The sequence below is a fragment of the Arvicola amphibius genome, chromosome 2 (assembly GCF_903992535.2).
Source record: "Arvicola amphibius chromosome 2, mArvAmp1.2, whole genome shotgun sequence".
Classification (NCBI taxonomy): domain Eukaryota; kingdom Metazoa; phylum Chordata; class Mammalia; order Rodentia; family Cricetidae; genus Arvicola; species Arvicola amphibius.
In genome coordinates this window covers 64,626,650-64,648,509 of record NC_052048.2, presented here as the reverse complement: position 1 = coordinate 64,648,509, position 21,860 = coordinate 64,626,650, and the positions used below count along the sequence as shown (strand labels likewise).

The 21,860-nt window shown below is 48.5% G+C and overlaps 1 protein-coding gene across 1 annotated transcript in view; it reads left to right on the top strand.

Annotated features, from left to right (window-relative positions):
- The window catches only part of Slc4a5 (solute carrier family 4 member 5), a 73,343-nt gene that overhangs the window by 31,792 nt on the left and 19,691 nt on the right, over positions 1-21,860 (top strand). The window contains exons 7-16 of the mRNA XM_038319309.1: positions 2,289-2,344; positions 3,110-3,267; positions 4,899-4,986; positions 6,832-6,986; positions 7,543-7,731; positions 9,535-9,709; positions 10,317-10,450; positions 11,892-12,163; positions 16,347-16,405; positions 18,615-18,815. Of these exons, the coding sequence (XP_038175237.1) occupies positions 2,289-2,344; positions 3,110-3,267; positions 4,899-4,986; positions 6,832-6,986; positions 7,543-7,731; positions 9,535-9,709; positions 10,317-10,450; positions 11,892-12,163; positions 16,347-16,405; positions 18,615-18,815 (1,487 nt within the window). The remainder of the gene's footprint in view (positions 1-2,288; positions 2,345-3,109; positions 3,268-4,898; positions 4,987-6,831; positions 6,987-7,542; positions 7,732-9,534; positions 9,710-10,316; positions 10,451-11,891; positions 12,164-16,346; positions 16,406-18,614; positions 18,816-21,860) is intronic.

Genomic DNA, 21,860 nt, shown 5'->3' with positions numbered 1-21,860 from the left:
AGTCAGGTGAGCTATGGGCACAGTGGCACATAGCTATAATCTCAGAGCTTTGGGGTTGGAAGCAGGAGGATTGAGAGTTTGAATTCCTCTGTCTTTGTCTCTCTGTCTCTCCCTGTCTCTCCCTGTCTCTCCCTCCCTCTCTCTCTCTCTCTCTCTCTCCTCTCTCTCTTCTCTCTCTCTCTCTCTTTCTCTCTCTCTCTCTCTCTGTGTGTGTGTGTGTGTGTGAGAGAGAGAGAGAGAGAGAGAGAGAGAGAGAGAGAGAGAGAGAGAGCCCACCATTGTCTCTGCAGTGTTTTGCCTGCTTTAGTCTTTTCCCTGGTGTCCTAATGTTTGATTTCCCTCACCTACTCCTTGCCTTGTTATTTCTTATGTGGCAGACAGGAGGCAGTGGTCAGTAGGCAGAAAGTCACTCAGGAAAGAGTCCTGTGTACTGAGACCCTCTTGTTCAGCGATGTTTATTGGCACCCCCAGACAAGAGGTGTGAGGAAGTGATTATTGCTTTGTGTGAACTGGATCGTATGTAGCCCAGGTACATAGGGAGCCCAGAGCACAGATGACGGTGGGGACCCTCAGAGAGAAGGAGACATGCAACCGAGCCTTAGAGAACAGAAGAGACAACCACCCTCTCATTAGAACATCTTGTTATGGAGTGACCCCAAAGGTCAGTGTGAAATAAAGCCAGGGTTGAATCCAGGGGTTTCTAGAAGTCCGGGGAAACTTCTAGACCCAGGGCATAAACAGCAGTTGATGGGAACTACTGTTGAGGTAAAAACATCACTCAGTTAGCCAAGAGCATAAGGTTCAAAGGTCAGACAAGAGAAGGCCTGGTGCATTTAATCAGAAACCCAAAGCCATCCCTAAGAAGGTAAGGGGCACCCTGGAGATCCGGAAACAGGTATGCGCTAACGTCAGATTTCTGTCTGAGAAAGAATAAAGAGGCCAGGCCTGCCTTCAGGAGTAGAGGGAAAGATGGAAGTAGGCCACAGCTGGTGGGAAGAGGGAGGGAAGGGTAGGGAGGAGCCCAGACTCCTCCCAGGACATCACGTGGCCAGTGGATGGGCTGGAGGGAGTGCTGAGCAGAATAAGGGCTGGGGGAGATTTTCTGGAAGATAATGAACTGGGCTACCAGGTGGGGCCGCTCCAAGGTTCTGAAGCTCAAGAGAGATGGAACTTGAGATGCATTGTGCGTGTCATCTCACACACACGCACACACACACACTCACATATGCGTGCGCACACACATGCAGACATGCACAAACACAGAAGAAGCAATAGGAGTGGCTGTGACTGATGGTGATGAAGTGTGAGAGGCTTCTCAGGGAATAATGACAAAAACACAACCCCACGGAGAGTCAAGCAGGAGAGGATTCTGGGAAGTGAGCGGAGGAGAGCAGTGTTCAAGAAGCAAGGCCGGCCACAGGCCCAAAGCCAAGCAGTCAGGACTGAGCATGCCCACTGGATTACACTGCTCATGGGAAATGGGAATGGCTTCCCGAGGAAGGGGCTCTTGGCAGTTCCTGTGTTGTCGCTGTCTCCCCATGGACTCTGCCAACCTGTTTTTAAAAGCTCTAGGAGGCTATAGATGAAGCTGGTCTCTTCATCAAGTTTCAGGCTAGTGGTGCCTGGTGCCTAACCTGAAAATACATCTTTATGTGTCTTCCCATCTGAGCCTGACACAGAGCTGTACTTGGAGTAGACATCGCAGTGAGAGCTAAGAAGCTAGGCTTGGGGCTAGAGCAATGGTTCAGAGGTTAAGAGCACTGACTGCTCTTCCAGAGGTCCTGAGTTCCATTCTCAGCAACCACATGGTGGCTCACAACCATCTATAATGGGATTAGGTGCCCTCTTCTGCCATGCAGTATACATAATAAATAAAATCTTAAAAAAAAAGAATACCGGCAGGCAGATCTCTGTGAGTTCGAGACCAGCCTGGTCTACAAGAGCTAGTTCCAGGACAGGCTCCAAAGCTACAGAGAAACCTTGTCTCGAAAAACCAAAAAAAAAAAAAAAAAAAAAAAAATACCGCTTTAAAAAAATAAAAAGGTGGGGTCGAAGCTCAAGCTATGGGTGCTCATTTTTTAAAGGAACGAGTGGGTGTAGAGCCTGGAGTCTAGCTGCTTGTTCAAACAAGCTGCCCTCGAAGAGAAAGAGAGTGGGGATGACAGCTGACAGAGCTGCAGAGCTGAGGGGAGCGCGCCTTGCTGTGGTTGCAGTAGCTCAGGGCCAAGGGCAAAGGACTGGTGTGAGCCTGGCTTCCCCTGATGGGCCTGCTTTCCTGTCTCTCCTAGGTCACGCCCAGAGTAGAAGCATGAATGACATCTCTCACACCCCAAACACAGACCAGGTAGGACAGCGCTGCTCTAGACTCAGAGGTAGGCAGGGAAGGAGGAGGCCTTTGGTGTCTGGAGAGCCCTGAGAACCTTTCTCTGCAGGGACCAGACACACCCCAGGACTAAGAAGAATGTATAAGTAACCCAGGGACATTTCACCATCAGATAGCTCTGGAGAAGAGAAGTCATAAAGAGAGAAGGTGGGACAGCTTGAGTAGAGGACTTTCCATCTGTTTGACTTTGCCCTGAACAGCTGGTAGCCAGTAGGACTGGAGGGAGACCCCCTTAGTGGTCTAGGTTTTAAGGTCTAAGAACTGTGAGTTTCCCGGGAGGTCCCCTTGTGGGGAACCTGGAAGCACTCTTAGAGACTGGTCCAGAGATCGCTGTAAGTGAGGAAGCAGGGCAAAGGGCAAACAGATCATCAGAACTGACTTCTCTCCACCACCAAAGGTGAAGGCCTACAGGGAGGTCTGGGCAGCTTACCACTAATTCCAGCAAAGGAGGCTGTAGGTGGGAGCTGTCCCAGGGCTCTTCTCTGACCTCCTAAGCTCACACAGCAGTGGAGTATCTTAGGGTCTAGCCAGTGACTGAATCCTACCATCTAGGAAGGCATAATTGGTCTCAGGTCAACAAATATTGAGTCTCGTCTTCTACAAAGCTGGAGAGAATATTTGGTCATTTATTTCAGCCTCTTGATAATTTCTGTGGAAATTATGTTCTCTGAAGTGAGAGTAAGAGCATGCCAAGTCTTCTTGGGTTGTATTTTCCTCCTGGAGCAGCGGAGAAACAAGTTCATGAAGAAGATCCCCAAGGACTCAGAAGCCTCCAATGTGCTCGTGGGCGAGGTGGACTTCCTGGACCAGCCATTCATTGCGTTTGTTCGTCTTGTCCAGTCTGCCATGCTGGGAGGGGTGACAGAAGTACCTGTCCCCACCAGGTGAGTCACTGAAGAGTGCCCCCACACCTGTCTACAGGGGGCCACTCCCCATGCCAGCAGCAGGCAAGGATGTCCTTTAGATTAGTATAGAATCGGGCAAGGTAGTGCGTGTCTTTCTTCCCAGCACTCAGCAGAGAGCTCTGTGAGTCTGGGGTCAGCCTGCTTTATGTAGAGAGTTCTAGGACAGCCAGGGCAACAGCTAGACCCTCACAAAAGAGAAAGAGGTTGGGGGCATCAGTAGCCAGGAAGGAAGTTGCTGAGTGGTCCAGGCAGCAGTGCAAATGTAAGGATGCCTACAAGAGGCAGAAGCACAAAAGTTTCCTCAGCAAATAAAGTAGTAAAAGGAAGATTCTGAGCCGGTGAGCTGATCTGGTGAGCCAGTGAGCTGATCTGGTGAACCGGTGAGATGATCTGGTGAGCTGGTGAGATGATCTGGTGAGCTGTGAGCTGATCTGGTGAGCTGATCAGGTGATCTGGTGAGCTGTGAGCTGAGCTGGTGAGCTGATCAGGTGATCTGGTGAGCTGTGAGCTGAGCTGGTGAGCTGATCAGGTGATCTGGTGAGCTGTGAGCTGATCTGGTGAGCTGATCTGGTGAGCTGGTGAGCTGATCTGGTGAGCAGGTGAGCCGGTGAGCTGATCTGGTGAGCTGATCAGGTGATCTGGTGAGCTGTGAGCTGAGCTGGTGAGCTGATCAGGTGATCTGGTGAGCTGTGAGCTGAGCTGGTGGGTAAAGGCGCTTGTCACTAAGCCAGACAATCTGAGTTTAATTCTTGGAGATCACAAGATGAAAGGAGAGAACTGAGTTCTGTAAATTGTCTTCTAAACCTCCACGTTTGCTGTGGCATGTGTGCCATGGCGTGTGTGTGTGTGTGTGTGTGTGTGTGTGTGTGTATGTGTGTTGTGGCACGTACACACACTAACTAGCTAAATAAATAAACATAGAAAGGAAGAGCCAGGTATTGTGGCTCTTGCCTGCAATCCCAGTACTTGGGAGGTAGAGGCAGGAAGATCAGGATTTCAAAGTCATCCTTGACTACATAAAGAGTTTGAGCCTGGGTTATGTGAGACCCTGTCTCAAAAATGCAAAAACAAACAAACCAGTAATAGGAGGTGGAGCAATGACTCAGTGGTTAATGACACATGCTGCTCTTGCAGGGGACCTGAGTTCAGTTCCCAGCACCCATGTTGAGTGACTCATAATCACCTGTAACTCCAGTTCAGGGGGTTCAGTGCCCCCTTCTGGCCTCAGCGGGCACTGCACTTGGGTGCACATACCTTCCTACAGACATACACATAATTAAATATAATAATGATACTGATTAGTTGGTTTTTTTTTTTTTGGTTTTTCGAGACAGGGTTTCTCTGCAGCTTTTTTAGAGCCTGTCCTGGAACTAGCTCTTGTAGACCAGGCTGGCCTCGAACTCACAGAGATCCGCCTGCCTCTGCCTCCCGAGTGCTGGGATTAAAGGCGTGAGCCACCACCGCCCAGCGATACTGATTAGTTTTAGAAGATTCAAAAGAGGGAAGTTTAAAAGTTAATAATGGAGACATTGAAGGCCAAAGAATTCTTCTCTTCATTTGTTTCTATTTTTCCTTCTTTGTTTGTTCTTCCTCCTCCATCTTTTTTGCAGGTTTCTGTTCATTCTTCTAGGACCTTCTGGGAGAGCAAAGTCCTATAATGAGATTGGCCGAGCCATTGCAACCCTCATGGTGGATGATGTAAGTGAGACTCTGAAGCAGGCACTGAGTGCTCGTGGCTGTGGAACTGGCACAGCCTTCCCTACTGCCCAGCACCGCCAGTTATCTAACAAGCACAGCTGAGCCCCTGCTGTGCACCAGGGCCCTAAGGATCATGAGATTCAGGGAAGAGACCCAGACCCTCTCATGCAGGAGCAGTATCCAGTGAGAGGGACAGAGCTGTAATAATGAAATTATTATTATTATATTATTATTATAAATGATAAAAATAAAATCAATCATGCATTAGCTGCATGGGGGAATTGAGACACACACTGCAGACAAAAAGCCAAGGGTGAGCAGGAAGCAGGTAGACTAGCAAGACCTTGGGATGCTAGCCTTCTGGACAAGGGAAGTGATGAAGGCTCAGAGAAGCTGAATGGAGGCACAGCAGCATAAACTCAGTGTGGGAGCTCCCCAAGGGTAACCCCAGTGAGATGAGCCTAAAGGTCCTGCTCCATCTCCAGAGTGACGGCAGGCTAGAGGTCTTTAAACACTAGCAAACCCAGCAAATCTGTCTCTCTGTAACCTGGCCCTCCTAGGGGGAAAAGTCTGGGCTCTGGAGAGATTTCCTCATATGCTTGCTCTGTGGAAACAGAAACACAGGTCAAAGGATGTAACAAAAGTCCTGCAGAGGTGTTACCAGGGTCGGTGTCTAGGCTGAGTGCATCCAGGCTCATTGGCTCTTACTCAAAGGCTTGAGATAAAGCTGCACAAAGATTTGCAGACGCAGCAGGGAGACTCAATTCAAATCAAAGCAAACGGATAGGACGGGTCGGGCACACCGTCAAGAGTAACAGCAGCACATGAACAAGGGTACTGGGGACCCCCGTTATTGTTGGGGCTTCTTTGTACGGTATTCAAGAGAAGAGGGATGTGTCTGGGTGGATATTTTAAGTGACAGGTTAAATTGCACAATCATTTTCCTGTCGTGAATAGAATATGTCTGATTTTGATTATATGTACACCCATTTTTACATAAGATGATAAGCAGAGGAGTCTCCCTAAAAGTTCACTTGGAGGACACGGTTTGACTAATTACACAAAACCAGTTCAGGCCGGATGGATCTCCCTACTTTCTTACCCCCACACAATGAGAGAACCACCGAACAGACTCCATCTGTGTTTGGTGGCTGTTAAGGGGAGGAGACAATTCCATCGTTCAGAATGGAGTGTGTGTATGAATCAGGGCACGCGGGGGCCCTACGTGGCTAATAAGATGCTAGGTGCACATGCAAAAAGGGGTGTGTGTGTGTAGTATATGATGTAAAGGTCCTAGGCTGCCAAGTGTACTACTAATAGTGAGTGTGTTGGGCAGTGGTGGCGCATGTTTTTAATCCCAGCACTCAGGAGGCAGAGTCAGGTGAATATCTGTGAGTTCAAGGCGAGCTAGTCTACAGTGAGAGTTCCAGGACAGCCAGGGCTACACAGAGAAACCCTGCCATGAAAAATGAATGAATGAATGAATGAATGAATGAATGAATGAATAAGAGAAAAAGAAAGAAAGGAAGGGAAGGAGGGAGGGAAGGAAAAAGAAAGAAAGAAAGAAAGAAGGAAGGAAGGAAGGAAGGAAGGAAGGAAGGAAAGAAAGAAAAGCATATTCCCTATGCTTGCCTGCCTCTAAAATATTACAGCAACCTGGGTTTCAGATCTGAGATGACTGGTTCTTTCCTGTTGTCCCCTGTTTCCCCTACTGACATTTGTCCTTATCGACCACTGAAATCAAGCTGGCCTCCGGAGCAATGACTCCTTTAAACATAGTGGTGATGTGCGCACTCCGAGGAAGGGAGAGCTGAGCCCTCTTTCTACTTCCTCATCCCTCACCAGCTCTTCAGCGACGTGGCTTATAAAGCCCGGAACCGAGAAGACCTCATTGCAGGAATTGATGAATTTCTAGATGAGGTCATTGTCCTTCCCCCTGGAGAATGGGATCCAAACATCAGAATTGAGCCACCCAAGAAAGTTCCCTCCGCTGACAAGAGGTGTGTGCTAAGGATGAGAACAACAGAGGGCGCTCCGCATCAGTGGTTTATTCTCTTCGTAAGGAATCAGAAGCCAGCAGGGCCACCTGTGAACAACTGGGAAGCCGGGTGGGGGTCCGTGTAGGGGGAGGGGTACTATTGAATTCGTGTTTTAATATGTGTGGGTGCATATGTGGAAGCCTGAGGTTGCTGCCCAGTAATTTTTCTTCATTGATCTCCACCTTATGCATTGAGACAGTCTCTCAGTGAACCCAACACTGGCAGATTTGACTAGTCTTGTTGGTTCTGGGTTTTCCCTGTGCTGGAATTACAAGTGGCTGGCTTGTCCACCTGACCTGTACATGGCTTCTGGGAATCCCAGTTCTTGTCTTCTTGTTTGTGTGGCAAATGCTTTAATAACTGAGCCATCTCCCCTCCTCCATCTTCACTTCCCCTGCTATTTAAGTTATTAAAGTTTTGTTGTTGTTCTTGGAGGGGAAGGGGACAGTCTTGAGGGGCTGGGCCCTTCCCAGCATTGAGAGCCCTGCTCTCCCCCATCCCCAACTTTCTCTTTCAGGAAATCTGTGTTCTCTTTGGCAGAGCTGGGCCAGATGAACGGCTCTGCGGGCGGAGGTGGTGCCTCGGCTGGCGGAGGTGGCGGTGGCGGAGGGGCAGGAGGCAGCGGGGCCGGCAGAGTGGGCAGTGGCGACGAGGCTGAGATGCCAGCTGTGCATGAAATCGGGGAGGAGCTGATCTGGACCGGAAGGTGCCTGCTCCGCTCCATGCCCGGCAGAGACCCTGCAGTCTTGAACCCTCTCTTCCTCTGGTCCTGTTAGCGATCCTTCCGCTGTTGTGTGCAGCGCCTTCTAGGGACGGGGTCTGATCACTGCAGTCTTCCCCGAACTCTAGCGAAGCCCCTCTTGGGTCTTGAGAAGAGTTGTGTGGGGTGAGAGAAACAGATGGACCACGCCCATGAGGAAGAAGCCCAAACTCTCCTCTAGACCTCCTTTGGTACTCGTGTCGGAAACAGTGTACCACAAACAAGATAGTTTAAAACTACTGAAATCTGTTTTCACACATGTAGAAATGGGGAAGTCAGCAGGGAGCTTCCATGATAGACCCTACCTGTAATTCCAGCACTGGGGAGACCGAGGCAGAAGGATTGTTGCAAATTCCAGGCCTGGGATATAATGTGGGACCCTGTCTCAACCCTGGCCTCTAAATAAAGATGCCAGCAGGGCACCACTGCCTTTGGGCTTATGGGCAGGGCCTCCTTGGGGGTTCTAGTGGCAGCTGGGAGTCTTATGGCTGTCCTTAGCTTGGCAGTTGCTTCCCCCGGTTTTTGTCTGTGTTGTTACATGGCTTTCTGAGACCCCGGGTGTGTGTTTGGGTAGTATTGCCCTGTTTCTCTAACAGCTGACTCAAAGCCCACTCTTCATGACTTCATTGTAACTTAATTATATCAGCAAAAAACTTTTTTTGTAGTCTCATGTAACCCAAGGTGGCCTCAAGCTTGCTACTGCTGAGGATGACCTTGAACTGATAATGCTCCTAAGCCACCCTCTACTGAGCTGAACTCACAGGCACCGCCATGCTTGGGTTATAATCCAGGGCTTCATACACAGTAGGCAAGCCCTCTACCAACCGAACTGCATTCCCAACCCAAAGGCTTTCCAAATAAAATCATAGTCACAGAGCCAGGGGTTGAAGGTTTAATGTATCTCTTTAAAAGAAGTACAATCCAATATATAACAGTGTGTTTTAAAATCTTAGCATTACTTAAAGGCTTCGTTTTTCTCTTCTTTGAGGGGAACAAGAGAAAACTGTCCTGGTCTGAGTTCTTTGGCTGCTCCTGGAGCCGCCTGGGTTGACTGAGATTTAGGACAAGGCTCTGTGCGAATGACTTTGGGGATAGAGTTGTGGGCTGTGCCTTAGTTTCTCACTGTGAAAAGCACTCTAATAAAACGTAAAGGAGGAAGGGTTTGTTCAGGCTACAGCTCCTCACGCTGGGGAAGTCAAAGCTGCACGAGCTTGCGGGAACCGGTCACAATGCAGCCACAGCCAGGCAGCAAATCAGTAAATACGTGTTTGTTCTCATCTGGCTTTTCCCATTCAGTCCCAGATTCCCTGCCCGGGGAGCAGCCTCTCTCTCAGTCAAGACAAGTCTTCCAGATCAGTTGGCAAAGTCAGGACAATTCCCGACAGGCATACACAGAGACCCATCTCCCAAATGATTCTAGAGTCTGTGGAGTTGACAGCTAACACTCACCATTACGTGTTATACTGGTCGGGCTGGTTAGGGACACGAGGAAGACCATCACGGTGGGATATTCCCATCAGAATGTCCTTCTCTTGAACAGTTTGAGTCCAGCTCCAGCCTCCCCAGCATGGATGGTGCTGACTGCAAACTTAGAGACTGACAAGAGTCATGTCTGTTCCTTGCTCTGATAGAAAGACTGTTGACTCCATCCACCCCTGCTCCTCACCCCAGACTCCGTGGGGGCCCTGGAAGCACTCTGCCCCTTCTGGTGTCTGTAGAGGAAAGCGGTCTCCTGCCTGTCTCAAGCAGGTTCTTTGGGGGACTATGCCTAGACGTCAAGCGGAAGCTGCCCTGGTTCCCAAGTGACTTCTATGACGGCTTCCACATCCAGTCCATCTCTGCAGTTCTGTTCATCTACCTGGGCTGTATCACCAATGCCATCACCTTTGGTGGACTTCTGGGGGATGCCACGGACAATTATCAGGTGAGCACGAGCTCGGACAGACCAGTAAACGTCAGCCAAATGTATTGCCACCTGGTGGCCACAAAGAGTTTCAGTTTGTATTGCCAGCACCAAGGTTGCGGGTACCACCCTGAGTCTGGCCATCACCTTATGTAACAGGGACAGAAATGACTCAAATACAACCGTATCACCAAAGCCAACCCCAGCAAGGGTGACAGCACGCAAAAGCTGGAAACCTGGAGCTCACACTGCACAGCCTGCAGCAGCTCAACAGGGTGAAGAGTGTCTTTTCTAGTTGGCTCAACTGTCCTGAGCCTCCTGCTGGCAGCTCAGTTAGTCTGAGATTATCACTCAGCAGGCCTTATACTTGATGTCTGCATGGTGCAGGACTGACTAGTATATCTGTTCAGATTCAGGGACTTCCTGAAGTTGTTTGCTTTCTGAACTTGAGGAGCTTCCCTGCAGGATGGGAAGCTTCACCTCCCTTTACAATGGGTTGTTTTACCCCCCCCCCCCCCCCGTAAAACGCCTGCATCCTGATGAGTTTCCCTCCAAGATAGAAGGTTTCAGTTTCACAGGAAACTGCCATACAACAGCTTCTTCTGCCTCATGCTTTCTCATGTGACAGGGAGTAATGGAGAGCTTCCTGGGCACTGCCATGGCTGGTGCTTTGTTCTGCCTCTTCTCGGGGCAGCCCCTCATCATCCTCAGCAGCACGGGGCCCATTCTCATCTTCGAGAAGCTCCTCTTTGACTTCAGCAAGTAGGTACCGCATAGTAGGCTCCATGCCTTCTCTTTGAGGCAGTCAGCTAAGGCGAGGGCTGAGTATAGGTCCAGGCTGGGTGGGGTTTGAGGGGTAGGAGGATGGAGGGGGCATGTGAGGAGGGGCATCTTCAACTGTAGTTGTTGGGTGGTTTCTACTGATTCCTATAAATTGCCTTGAAGTCATCTGAGTGCCGATTAGCACTTAGGGAGCAAGCCAGGCCATGTCACTGCTCACTGGAAAGTCGGTGTGGTAGAAACAGAGCCTTGGGCAGGTGCCTTACGGATTTGGACTGGACCATTTCCTGAGGTGGCTCCAGACCATTCAGCTTAAAATCTCCTCCAAGCACCAAGGTCTTAGCAGCTTCCTGACACTCAGAGAAGTCCTGTCCTAGAATTCTCAAAGACCAGGCACCCCCAGGGCTGGGGAGGTGGCTCAGTCAGTAAAGTGCTTGTCCCGTATGCATGAGGACCTGAGTTCAGTCCCCAGAAGTCACCCACATGTAAAATCTGGTGTCACATGCTTACAATCCTGGAGCTTGGGGGTGGAGATGGGTGGCTCCCTGGGCCTCCCTGAAGGGACAGACTCTGGCCAGCTCAACTGTGACCATGGCTCTGGAAGGCCTTGCCCTTCTCTTCCATTCTCTCTGCCTTGGTAAAAACCAGTAGATTGCATTCCTGAGGCTAGCCACCAAGGTCTAGCGCCTTATTTAGCCACTTTGTCCTCCTGAGGTTGACTACCAAGATCCAGCTATCAAAGTATTGAAGCCTAGCAACCAGAAGCCCCCACTGGCTCACCTAGTTAACACGCCCAATTAAAATTAAATACCTCATCCGAATGCGGGGGGGGGGGGTTCCCCTTTATCTTTATAGACCACCATTTGCCTATGGGCCAATGTCTCCTCTCTAGCCAGAGGCAGTCCTCCCTCTGTCCACCCTTCCTGAGACAAATATCCCTGCCCCCTCTCCCTTGTTCCCTTCCCTTTCTCCCCTGTCCTCTATCTCCTGTCTTTGTCTCTTATTTCCTGTCTTCTGTCCCTCTGGAGCAAATAAATCTCCTTTGTGATGAGAACCCAGCTTCAGGGGTGCTGAGTAAACACTTTTCCTTTTATTCTCTACCAGGAGTTATCCACACATGTGCACCAACATTCACACAAACCCACAAATATATGTGCATACAACACACAAACACACACACACACACACACACACATACAGAGAGAGAGAGAGAGAGAGAGAGAGAGAGAGAGAGAGAGAGAGAGAGAGAGAGAGAGAGAGAGAGAGAGAGAGAGAGAGATCAGACAGCCCAACCCAGGATAGTCCCTGTCCTATCCTTTCTCAGTTCTTAGACAGGCATCCATGCTACAAAGAGGTATGAGCCACTCTGGGTGGGTCTGGGGAGCCAAACCCAGGAAGTTACTCACTTCCCTTTGCCATCCAGGGCCAATGGCCTGGACTACATGGAGTTCCGCCTCTGGATTGGCCTGCACTCAGCCATCCAGTGCCTTATCCTGGTGGCCACAGATGCCAGCTTTATCATCAAGTATATCACCCGCTTCACCGAAGAGGGCTTCTCCACCCTCATCAGCTTCATCTTCATCTACGATGCCATCAAAAAGATGATTGGTGCCTTCAGCTACTATCCCATTAACACGGACTTCAAGCCTGACTCCATCACCACCTACAGATGCGAGTGTGTGGCTCCTGACACAGGTAATCCCCAACGTGCACTGCCCCCCACCTCTTCCACCGCAGCTCTCGGGGCAGGAGGGGAGCTCACTGGAGGGGCTGTTTAGCCAGGTGCTCACTTTCCCGAAGGAGCAAATGTTGGGCTTTGTTTATTGAAACAGGGTCTGCCTATGTAACCCAGGCTGGCCTTGGTTGTGGTACCCAGACAGGCTTTAAAATTTACAATGCTAATTGCAGAGTCTTGAACCAATTTTTGGAAAGAATTTGAGGGGATGATAGCTCTAGTAAAAGCCACCATGCGGCTGTGGTCAAAGCAACCAGGGTTGTAATCAGGAAGGTGCAGGGTACTTCATGAAAAAGCAAGGCATGATTTATCGAATACGGGCTGGTGTGGAGGATATTCCTGTCGGTAATACTGCCAAAGTTGGGGTAGATCTGATGATCCCTCCCAGTGCCATTAACACATGGTAACTTGCCTCAACATACCACCGCCGATGTGGTTACAAGCTTTATAAAGTGAGACAAAACCAGAGACAAACATCCCTACTACAGTCAGGGTGAGGCCTTGTCAATCATGCTGTCGGAAGAGCTGGGGAAACTGGCCTCTTTCAGCCTCCTAGGCAGTTGAGGGTTGAGGGGATTGTCATGAAGGACCTCATACTACCCTCTGGGACCACAGGATGTGGGATGAGAATTGAGGAGAAGTTCCAGGAAGCCAGCTGCTGCTGGTTTAGGGAAGAATTTACAGGAGGGAGAGCTCCTGAGAGCAACCAACCCCCTACAGTCTGGCATGCAAGTGCCAATGGTATTTAAAGGACCCCAGCACCAAGTGGACTGGAGCAAACAACTGGCCAATCTAATAATAAAGTCTCAGTGCCGTTCGTGTGTTTCTGCTTTCTGACCAAAGAAATCATCAGCTACAAAGTAAAGGCCTCCTTAGAATGGGATCTCCGTCACAGTCAGAACCATGCCCCTAAGAGTGGCTAGCAGGATGAATCTAGAGGGCCCAAGGGAATGCAGGGTAGCGTGCAAGACCTACCCAAGCACCACTATACTGGTCTGGCAGAAAGCAAACTGAGGTCCAGAGGCCACCCAAGGCCACATTAAACCTCAGTTTCCTTGACTGTCAAAGAGTAATCAGTGCTTATCAGAGATGCCTGCAAGGATTTCAAATAAGTAAGAAAATAAGTAGATATTAGATTGTTCAATCTCTTAGCTTAATGACAACAACAACAACAACAATAACAATAACAATAATAATAATAATAATAATTGACCATGCCAGGCTGACTTGGCCGCTCTCAACTTTAAGTGAGTACCACTCTGTGTTCACTAGAATTAATTGTGCTGTATCTGACACTTGAACCTTCCTGGAATTTTCCACACTATCATACAGTTCTAATCCCAGCACTTGAGAGTCAGAAGGAAGTGGATCTTTGTGAGTTCAAGACCAGCCTGGTCTACATAGGAATTTCCAGACCAGCCAAGGCTCTGTACTGAGACCCTGCCTTTAAAAAATTGATCTTGTCAGCTGATATTCTGCATTGCAAGTATGGGGTCCTACTCCAGCCTGTGTCTTTCGTAAGATGCTCTTCCTGCTAGCAGTAGTATCACACCTCCATTTATTGTACTGATTTTTGGAAAGAAGTCTAGCTTTTCTTTTTTCTAGCGTTAGCTTTGAGTTGTTCTATTAAACAGTGAGAGGTGAGATTTACCCTTTGTCCAGGTCCTTGTCTTGATTCCTAAGGAGGTCCTACCACAGGCCCTTTTGATTCTGCAGGATGGAGGGTGGGGGATGAGGAGGGTGGGGATCTTGCCTCAGGGACCAAGCTTGTTTTTACTATGTGTGCTTTTCAGATCCAGTCCACGCACTGGGTCTAACCCTACTTTCTAGAAGCCTACGTTCTTGTCTCTTTTTAGAAATAGACCAAATCCTGGGGTCCTGTGAGGAGCTTTGGCTACTCAGTGAACCATCTGTTTACCTAGGGGTGCCCTGTAAACAGGCCCTGGAAGAGCATAGTTTCAAAGGGCATCATAAAGCTTGTCTGTTTCTGAATTACTTCCCATTATTCTCGCCTGGATACCTGATTATCTAGAGTCATCTTCAAGGTTCTGAGTGCTTGGTCCCAAGCCTGGCAGCATCAGCACCAACTAGGAACTTATCAGAAATACAGAACCGTGGGCTCCAACCCCAGACTTGAACCTAGAAACTCTGGGGCAGAGCCCAGCTGGCTATGTACAGACAAGCTTTCCAAGGGCTTCTGCTGCTCCTTCCCCAAGTCTGAAAAATCTTTGCTTTAGCGATTAACTACTAACCCCACAAGATTTTTCCACAGAGAATAAATGAGCCAGTGTCATTGCCAAGTCACGTTCATTAGGAGAAATGAGATGGCAAAGGTCTGGACATTAGCATACTAGGGCAGTGGGGGAATGATGGGGTTTTGTTCCCAGTTTGTGTGCCACCTACCAACTAACTGCTCCGTTTCCCTAGCTTAGCTACACAGCCAGTCTAATGATGGTATACCACCCTTCTCTCACGTTCTTTCTCACACAAGCTTGCTTGGGACACTATCTTTTTTTATTTGATTTTTTCCATGGTAACTGATTTGTATTCTGTTTACGGATGCTGCAAATGCTGACTTGGCCGCTCTCAACTTTAAGTGAGTACCGCTCTGTGTACACTAGAATTATACAATATCTGATACTTGGACCTTTCTGGAATTTTCCACACTATAGCTCTTACATCTCCTGTAGGGTTTCACTTCTTGCTATAAAAGAACTGACAAGCCCAAATCGAGATGTCTGGCCTAAAGACTCTGGGTACTGGGACCCTTGAGCAGCAGAATGAATAGTCCCTACAGGGGCTTCTTGCCTGGCTTCTCTGTCCATAGTGTTAATGGGGCATTGTCTTTTCTTGTGAGGAGAGGCAATAGATTACCTGATTTCCCATGAGGAGGCTTTCTTCAGGATGATTTTTAGGAAACAATGCCCTTGGCACTGTTCTGTCTGGGGTCAACACTGATCCTACTGGCCCAGAAGCAACTGACTTCTGTGATCATATCCAGCCCTGTGGACAGCTTGCTAGAGGCTGGGTGAGGTCTCAGGATCAGGGTCTTTTCGCTGGGTGGTGGCCAGCCAGCAGAAACAAACAAGTATTCTACAACACTTCAGATGATAGCAGCAACAGCCCCTGGCCCCTAAACCTGCCACTGAGGAACTGCTTGGAGGAGGAAGGGGAGAAGCCAGGCTCCCCTCCACCCATGTAGTCCAGAGAGTGGGGAAGCAGTGGTCTTCCAAAGCCAGCCTTTGTGAGGAGTGGCCACATCACCTGGGGAGCCTGGCCCTGTGGGTGACGAATTGTCAGGGAAGCCAGACACAGGAGAAGGAGAGTGGGGAATGAGGCTGGGACTGGCTCCCCCAGCTTCCCTCCCAGACCTCAAGAGAGTGTTAGGTACGCCACTTACACCTAGGGACACAGGTCAGGGAAGGGGGTGTTTAGCAAGGAATGCAGAGTGAAGAGCTGGCAGCCAGCAGCCCTTTGGGGCTTCTTGTTCTCCTTCTGGACCTAGATCCAGGTTTTCTTTCCTTGCCTTGCACTGAAGGGGCAGATTAGAGAAGGCGACGTCAGGCACACCCTGGCAAGTCCAGCTGGCCTTTAGAGCGCGTGGCAGTGGGTGGCAGAGAAGTTTCCATAAATGGAAACTGCGTGGAAAGGAACCCTTTTAGTTTCTCTTCCAGTGACCCCGGATGGGGTCATAGTGCCAAGCATGAGCTCCGAAACCTTAGGTAATAGATAAGCTGATGTCACAGCCTCAGTTGCCTCATCTATAAAATGGGGATACGTCACGGAGATTTGGGGAAGAAACGAGTGCATTCCCAGGGTTTGGCGTAGTGCATGACACAGAGCTAGCTCTTTGAAATGTATTTTTTTAAAGTCCGGCAGCACACAGTTGTGTCTAGCGCCTGCAGGGATTCACAAGACGCACTCTTCATCAGCCTGTCTCAGCACCAGATTGCTCAGCTGGGTGTTAGAAGTGGCTGTTGGTCCTCAGGACGAGCTGTTCTGCACTGGCGCAGCTGCCTGTCCAACTCCCTCCCTTATGGGAGCAGAGGGGACGTGAAGTCTGAGATCAGAGGGAGCTGGGCAGAGACTGCAGGCTACGTCTAAGACCCGCTGACCCTGACCCATTCTCTGTGTCTTCTCCAGTGAACACAACCACGGTCAATGCCTCAGCCCTGCTGGCACCAAACACCAACACGTCTCTGGTAAGCCCTTTCTTATCAGGGCAGACTGTCACATGCTTTTGTTTATGGTGGGGAGTCAGGAAGGAGTTGGTGTGTCAATCCCAGGAGTACCTGGGCTCCATGAATCATGCTTTTAAGTTCATAACTGTAAGCACCCTGATCTAAGGCATCCTCCGTGTGCAACATCTCTATGCAGAAATACAATGTGTGGCCGGGCAGTGGTGGCGCACGCCTTTAATCCCAGCACTCGGGAGGCAGAGGCAGGCGGATCTCTGTGAGTTCGAGACCAGCCTGGTCTACAAGAGCTAGCTCCAGGACAGGCTCTAAAGCTGCAGAGAAACCCTGTCTCGAAAAGCCAAAAAAAAAAAAAATACAATGTGTGCATGCCCAGAGGCGGTAAATGTAACCAGAGCTATATACACACACAGGTTGTAGTTAGCTCTCCCAGGAAACCCTAGTTCCTATCCAACAGTGCATTCTCAGACCCAGAAGTTTATTACCCCCCCCCATGAACTTGACCTGTCCTTGGCACCTGTTAGTCTCCAGGGTCCCCTGTGGGTCTGCCTTCCCAAACAATGGTAAGTGGTGGCTTTCAGGCCTCTCCCAGCCTAAGTAGATGGAAGGATGCAAAATTAAAATCCAGGTAAAGGGTAGCATGTAGGTCTTGGGTGTAGATGGAACGGCGGGGCTGCGTCCCGCCACCTAGCTAGCTTTACACCCAAAATAATTACACGGAAACTGTATTCTTTTAAACACTGCCTGACTCATTAGTTTCAGCCTCTTATTGGCTAATTCTCACATCTTGACTAACCCATATTTAGTAATCTGTGTAGCACCACGAGTCGCTTACCAGGAGAGATCTTAACCTGTGTCCGACTCAGAGAGGAGAAGCATGGCGACTGCCTGAAGTGTCTGCCTGACTCTACTTTCTTTCTCCCACAGTTCTGTTCTGTCTACTCCACCTACCTAATTTTCTGTCCTATTAAAGGGCCAAGGCAATTTCTTTATTAACCAATGAAAGTAACACATAGACAGATGACCTTCCTCTATCACTTGGGGCAGCTTTGGATGCCTGAGTGTCCCTAAGGATGTTTACATTCCCCTGCACAGGGAGCCAATGGCTCAGTCTTATCTATCTCAGTTGACTACATAGCCAAAAACTTCAAATCTAAGACCTTGAGGAGGGCAGACCCAGGCAGTGCTTACTCTCCAGTGCCTTTTATGTGTTAGGTGCTGGGAGCTGGCCTCAGACGGGCCAGCTGGGATGGCTGGGTCTGTGTCTTCGCATTGCCTTTTCACTCCTTAGCGACTCAGCAGAGCGGGCTCAGGTTTCTAAGAGTGTGCGGAAAGGCGTGTGAGGCCTTTTACAATGGCTTCGACTGACTCCCAACCTGTTTCCCTTCCGCTCAGCGTGATAAAACACCTGGCAAAAGAAAGCAGCTTTAAGGGAGAAAGGGGTTTATTCAGCTCCCAGCTCCAGGCTATAGTCCATCACTGCAAGGAAGTCAAGGCTGCAGGGGCTTGAGGTAGTGAGTGAAGAACGGAGGGAGAATGAATGCACGCTTAAGACAGATGCAATTAATATTTTTATTTGCAACTGCTTAAATCCACGTATGTGAAGCCCACAGTTACAAAGAATACATATACATGTATATACATACACATATACATACATATATATGCTAAAATTCAGAGACTGTGAAATAGTAAATTTTATATATATATATATGTATAGACATATATGAATATATATATTCACTATTTCGCAGTCTCTGAATTTTAGCACCTAGGACACCAAGGAAGGAAGTGGTTGAAATGACCCAAGAAGGAAATAATGAGGATATGCATAGAGAAAGGAAGAGACACTGTCTCCAGGAAGGCAGTAGCATCCAGGAAGCATCAGTAGAACCATGGGTCTTGGCCTGGAACGGGAGACAGACCTGTGGGAGGAAGGAGAAAGCATCTTCATACTGCTGTCAAAACCACATAGCTCAGAACACACTGAAGAAACAGTCCCTAACCTTCCTGTGGAACTGCCCGCTTGTCATCCTTTAAACAGCCTGCCCCAGGGACACCATTCTGCTACTAAGGGCAACATCATGGCCAGGAGAGGAGGGCTAGGAACCCTCAAAGGTTTGGTAGGTTTTAAGCTTACCCAGGGCCACAGGGAGAAGGACACACTGCCTAAAGGAGGGTCCTGACCCCTTTTCTCCTGTGCTTGGTCTCCAAGTACACCCCCCTTAACCTCACAGCGCTGGACTGGTCCCTGCTGAGCAAGAAAGAGTGTCTGAGCTACGGTGGGCGCCTGCTCGGGAACTCCTGCCGGTTCACCCCAGACCTGGCCCTCATGTCCTTCATCCTTTTCTTCGGGACTTACTCCATGACCTTGACCCTGAAGAAATTCAAATTCAGCCGCTACTTTCCTACCAAGGTAAGTATCCCCTGCAGGTAGGCAGAACTTCTGTCGGGGTGTCCTAAAGGGAGGCTCAGCTCAGTGAGACGGCTCTATAGGTACAGGGGTTCACTACCACTGACAGCCTGTATATCCCCAAGACCCACACGGTGAAAGAAGAGAATCTGCTCCCACACATCCTTCTCTGACCTCCATAGCGGGGCCTGAATTTAGATCCCAGCACACACATTGTATGATTCACAACTGTCTGTAACTTCAGCTCCAGGGGGACAGGATGCCCTCCATTTGCCACCAGAGGCCCCAACACATAATACCATTCAGTTACACAGACACACACATAAATAAGAAATAACAAAAATAAATGTTTAAAATTAAGATTAAAGTTTTCAAAAGAGGGCTAGGGATATGGGTCAGAGTGCTTATCTATCATACAGGAGGCCCTAGATTGATTGATTGATTTCTTTCTTCCTTTTGGTATTTTTCGAGATGAGCCCTGGCTGTCCTGGAACTTTGTAGATCAGGCTGGTCTTGAACTCACAGAAATCCACCTACCTTTGCCTCCCAAGTGCTAGGACTAAAGGCATGACCACCAATGCCCAGATGAGGCCCTAGATTTAATCTCCAGTATTGAAAATTAAACAACAGGGGCTGGAGAGATGGCTCAGTGGTTAAGAGCACTGACTGCTCTTCCAGAGGTCCTGAGTTCAAGTCCCAGCAACCACATGGTGGCTCACAACCACCTATAATGAGATCTGGTGCCCTCTTCTGGCCTGCAGGCATGCACACAGACAGTGCTCTTAACTGCCAAGTCTTCTTCTCCCAACCTCTCCCACCCTTTGACTAGTCTAATGGTAGCTGTTGATGAGAAGAATCCTCAATTTTACTGTAATCAAACAGCCGGAGCTCCCTTTCAGAAAGTACCAGCAGAAGCCCCGTGGCATCTCTTAAAGCCTGGTTTGCCTTTCGTATTTGCTCTGCAATCCATCGTAAGCGATTCTGATGTATAATGGGAGATAGTGATGCTTTGTGTTTCGTATAAATGGCTCATTGTCTCAGTTTTTGTTTTGCTTTTAAAGACCATTGTTTTCTGTACTGTTTTGCAAAGCATCCTGTGCCGTGTCTCATGTGTTCCTGCATTAACAGTGTCCCTTCTGGTTTGTTTTCCTTCCATTTCTCTAGCTTGTTTATATGCCAGTACCACAGTCCTCAACTCTACACTTTGTGATAAGTATCGTCTTATAGACCGAGTCCTTCTCTGTCTTTTTCCAGTAACATCATCATTGCCCTTGCATTTCTAGCTGAACTTTAGTGCCATTCTAAATTTCACCAAAATTAGGCTTAGCAGGTAAAGGTGCTTGCAACCAAGACTGGTGACCTAAGTTTCATCCCACATGGTAGAAGGAGAGAACCATCTCCCATAAACTGTCCTGTGACCTCCACACACACGAGTTGTGGTTTGTACACGCACGTGCGCACACACACAAACTTTTTTTTAAAAAAAAGAAAAAAAGGTGTTTTGTTGCCTCCTGGAGAAAAACAAGACTGATCTGGTTGGTACTCATAAGGTCGGTGAATGTAGAGTTGAATACCGGGGTCTGCAGATAAAAAATGCTGTTCAGGAGTGCCAGTCATGTAGAACGGAGAATGCCCCCCCCCCCCCCCCCCCGCCCGGGGACAGAGCCCGGGACATGGTCCTCAGGCCATCACTTCCACACCCGGTGTCACTCCAGGGAAGTCTCACACGTGGACAGTTGTCACAAGAACATTGATTCTAGGAGGAAAAATGAAAGTAATCAGTGTTGTTGTTGTTGTTGTTGTTGTTGTTTTAATTTGAAACAGGGTCTCACTTAGCCTATAGTCCCACTGGTCTCAGACTCATGACAATTCTCCTGCATCAGCTTTCCAAAGCAGGAGGGCCACACTGACTAATTTGAATCAATTTATAGTACAATAGATAAATAAATGGAGAAAGGACTCAATAGTTATGGTCACTCATATTCTTTTTTTTTTTAAAATATTTATTTATTTATTACATATACAGCGTTCTGCTTACATGTATACTTGCAGGCCAGAAGAGGGCACCAGATCTCATTGCAGATGGTTGTGAGCCACCATGTGGTTGCTGGGAATTGAACTCAGGACCTTTGGAAGAGCAGGCAATGCTCTTAACCACTGAGCCATCTCTCCAGCCCGGCACTCATATTCTTTAGAGGACCTGGGCTTGGTTCTCAGCACCCACATGGTGGCTGACAGTTGTTGGTAACTTCAGTTGCAGGGAATTCGACACTCCCTTCTGGCCTCCTTGGGCACCAGGCATGCATACGGTACACTCATATTCACACAGACAAAACACCTATACACATAAAAATAATTTTAAAATAAATAAACAAGAAACAATCATGAAACCATTGTTACAATTAATATACATAGCTCTTTCTACCAGGAAAAATGTCACAAGAATAATGTTGAGCAAATAAAGGAAGTGTCAGGGGGCTGGAGAAATGGCTCAGAGGTTAAGAGCACTGGCTGCTCTTCCAGAGGTTCTGGGTTCAATTCCCAGCAACCACATGGTGGCTCACAGCCATCTAGTGAGATCTATTTGGTGTGCAGGTATACATAATAAAAATAAGTAAGTCTTAAAAAAGAGAGAAAGTGTCAGAAAATTACCAATAATATGTTACCATTTATGTGGAATTTTTAACTGCACCAAACAAAACTATATTTTGTTGAATGAGATAAAATTGTCAGTAGTTTCTATAGAGAGCAAAATGCCACTGACGGCGAAAGATACTAACAAAATGTAGGATTCTCTCTCTCTCTCTCTCTCTCTCTCTCTCTCTCTCTCTCTCCTGAGACTGGTCTCTCTCTATAGTCCTGACTGTCCTAGAACTTACCATGTAGACCAGGCTGGCTACCACACCCAGAAAAAAAATTTATTTCTATTTTATTTTTTATTTTTGGTTTTTAAAGACAGGGTTTCTTTATTTAGCCCTGGGTGTCCTGGAACTCACTCTGTAGACCAGGCTGGTCACTAACTTGGAGATTCCACTGCCTCTGCCTCTC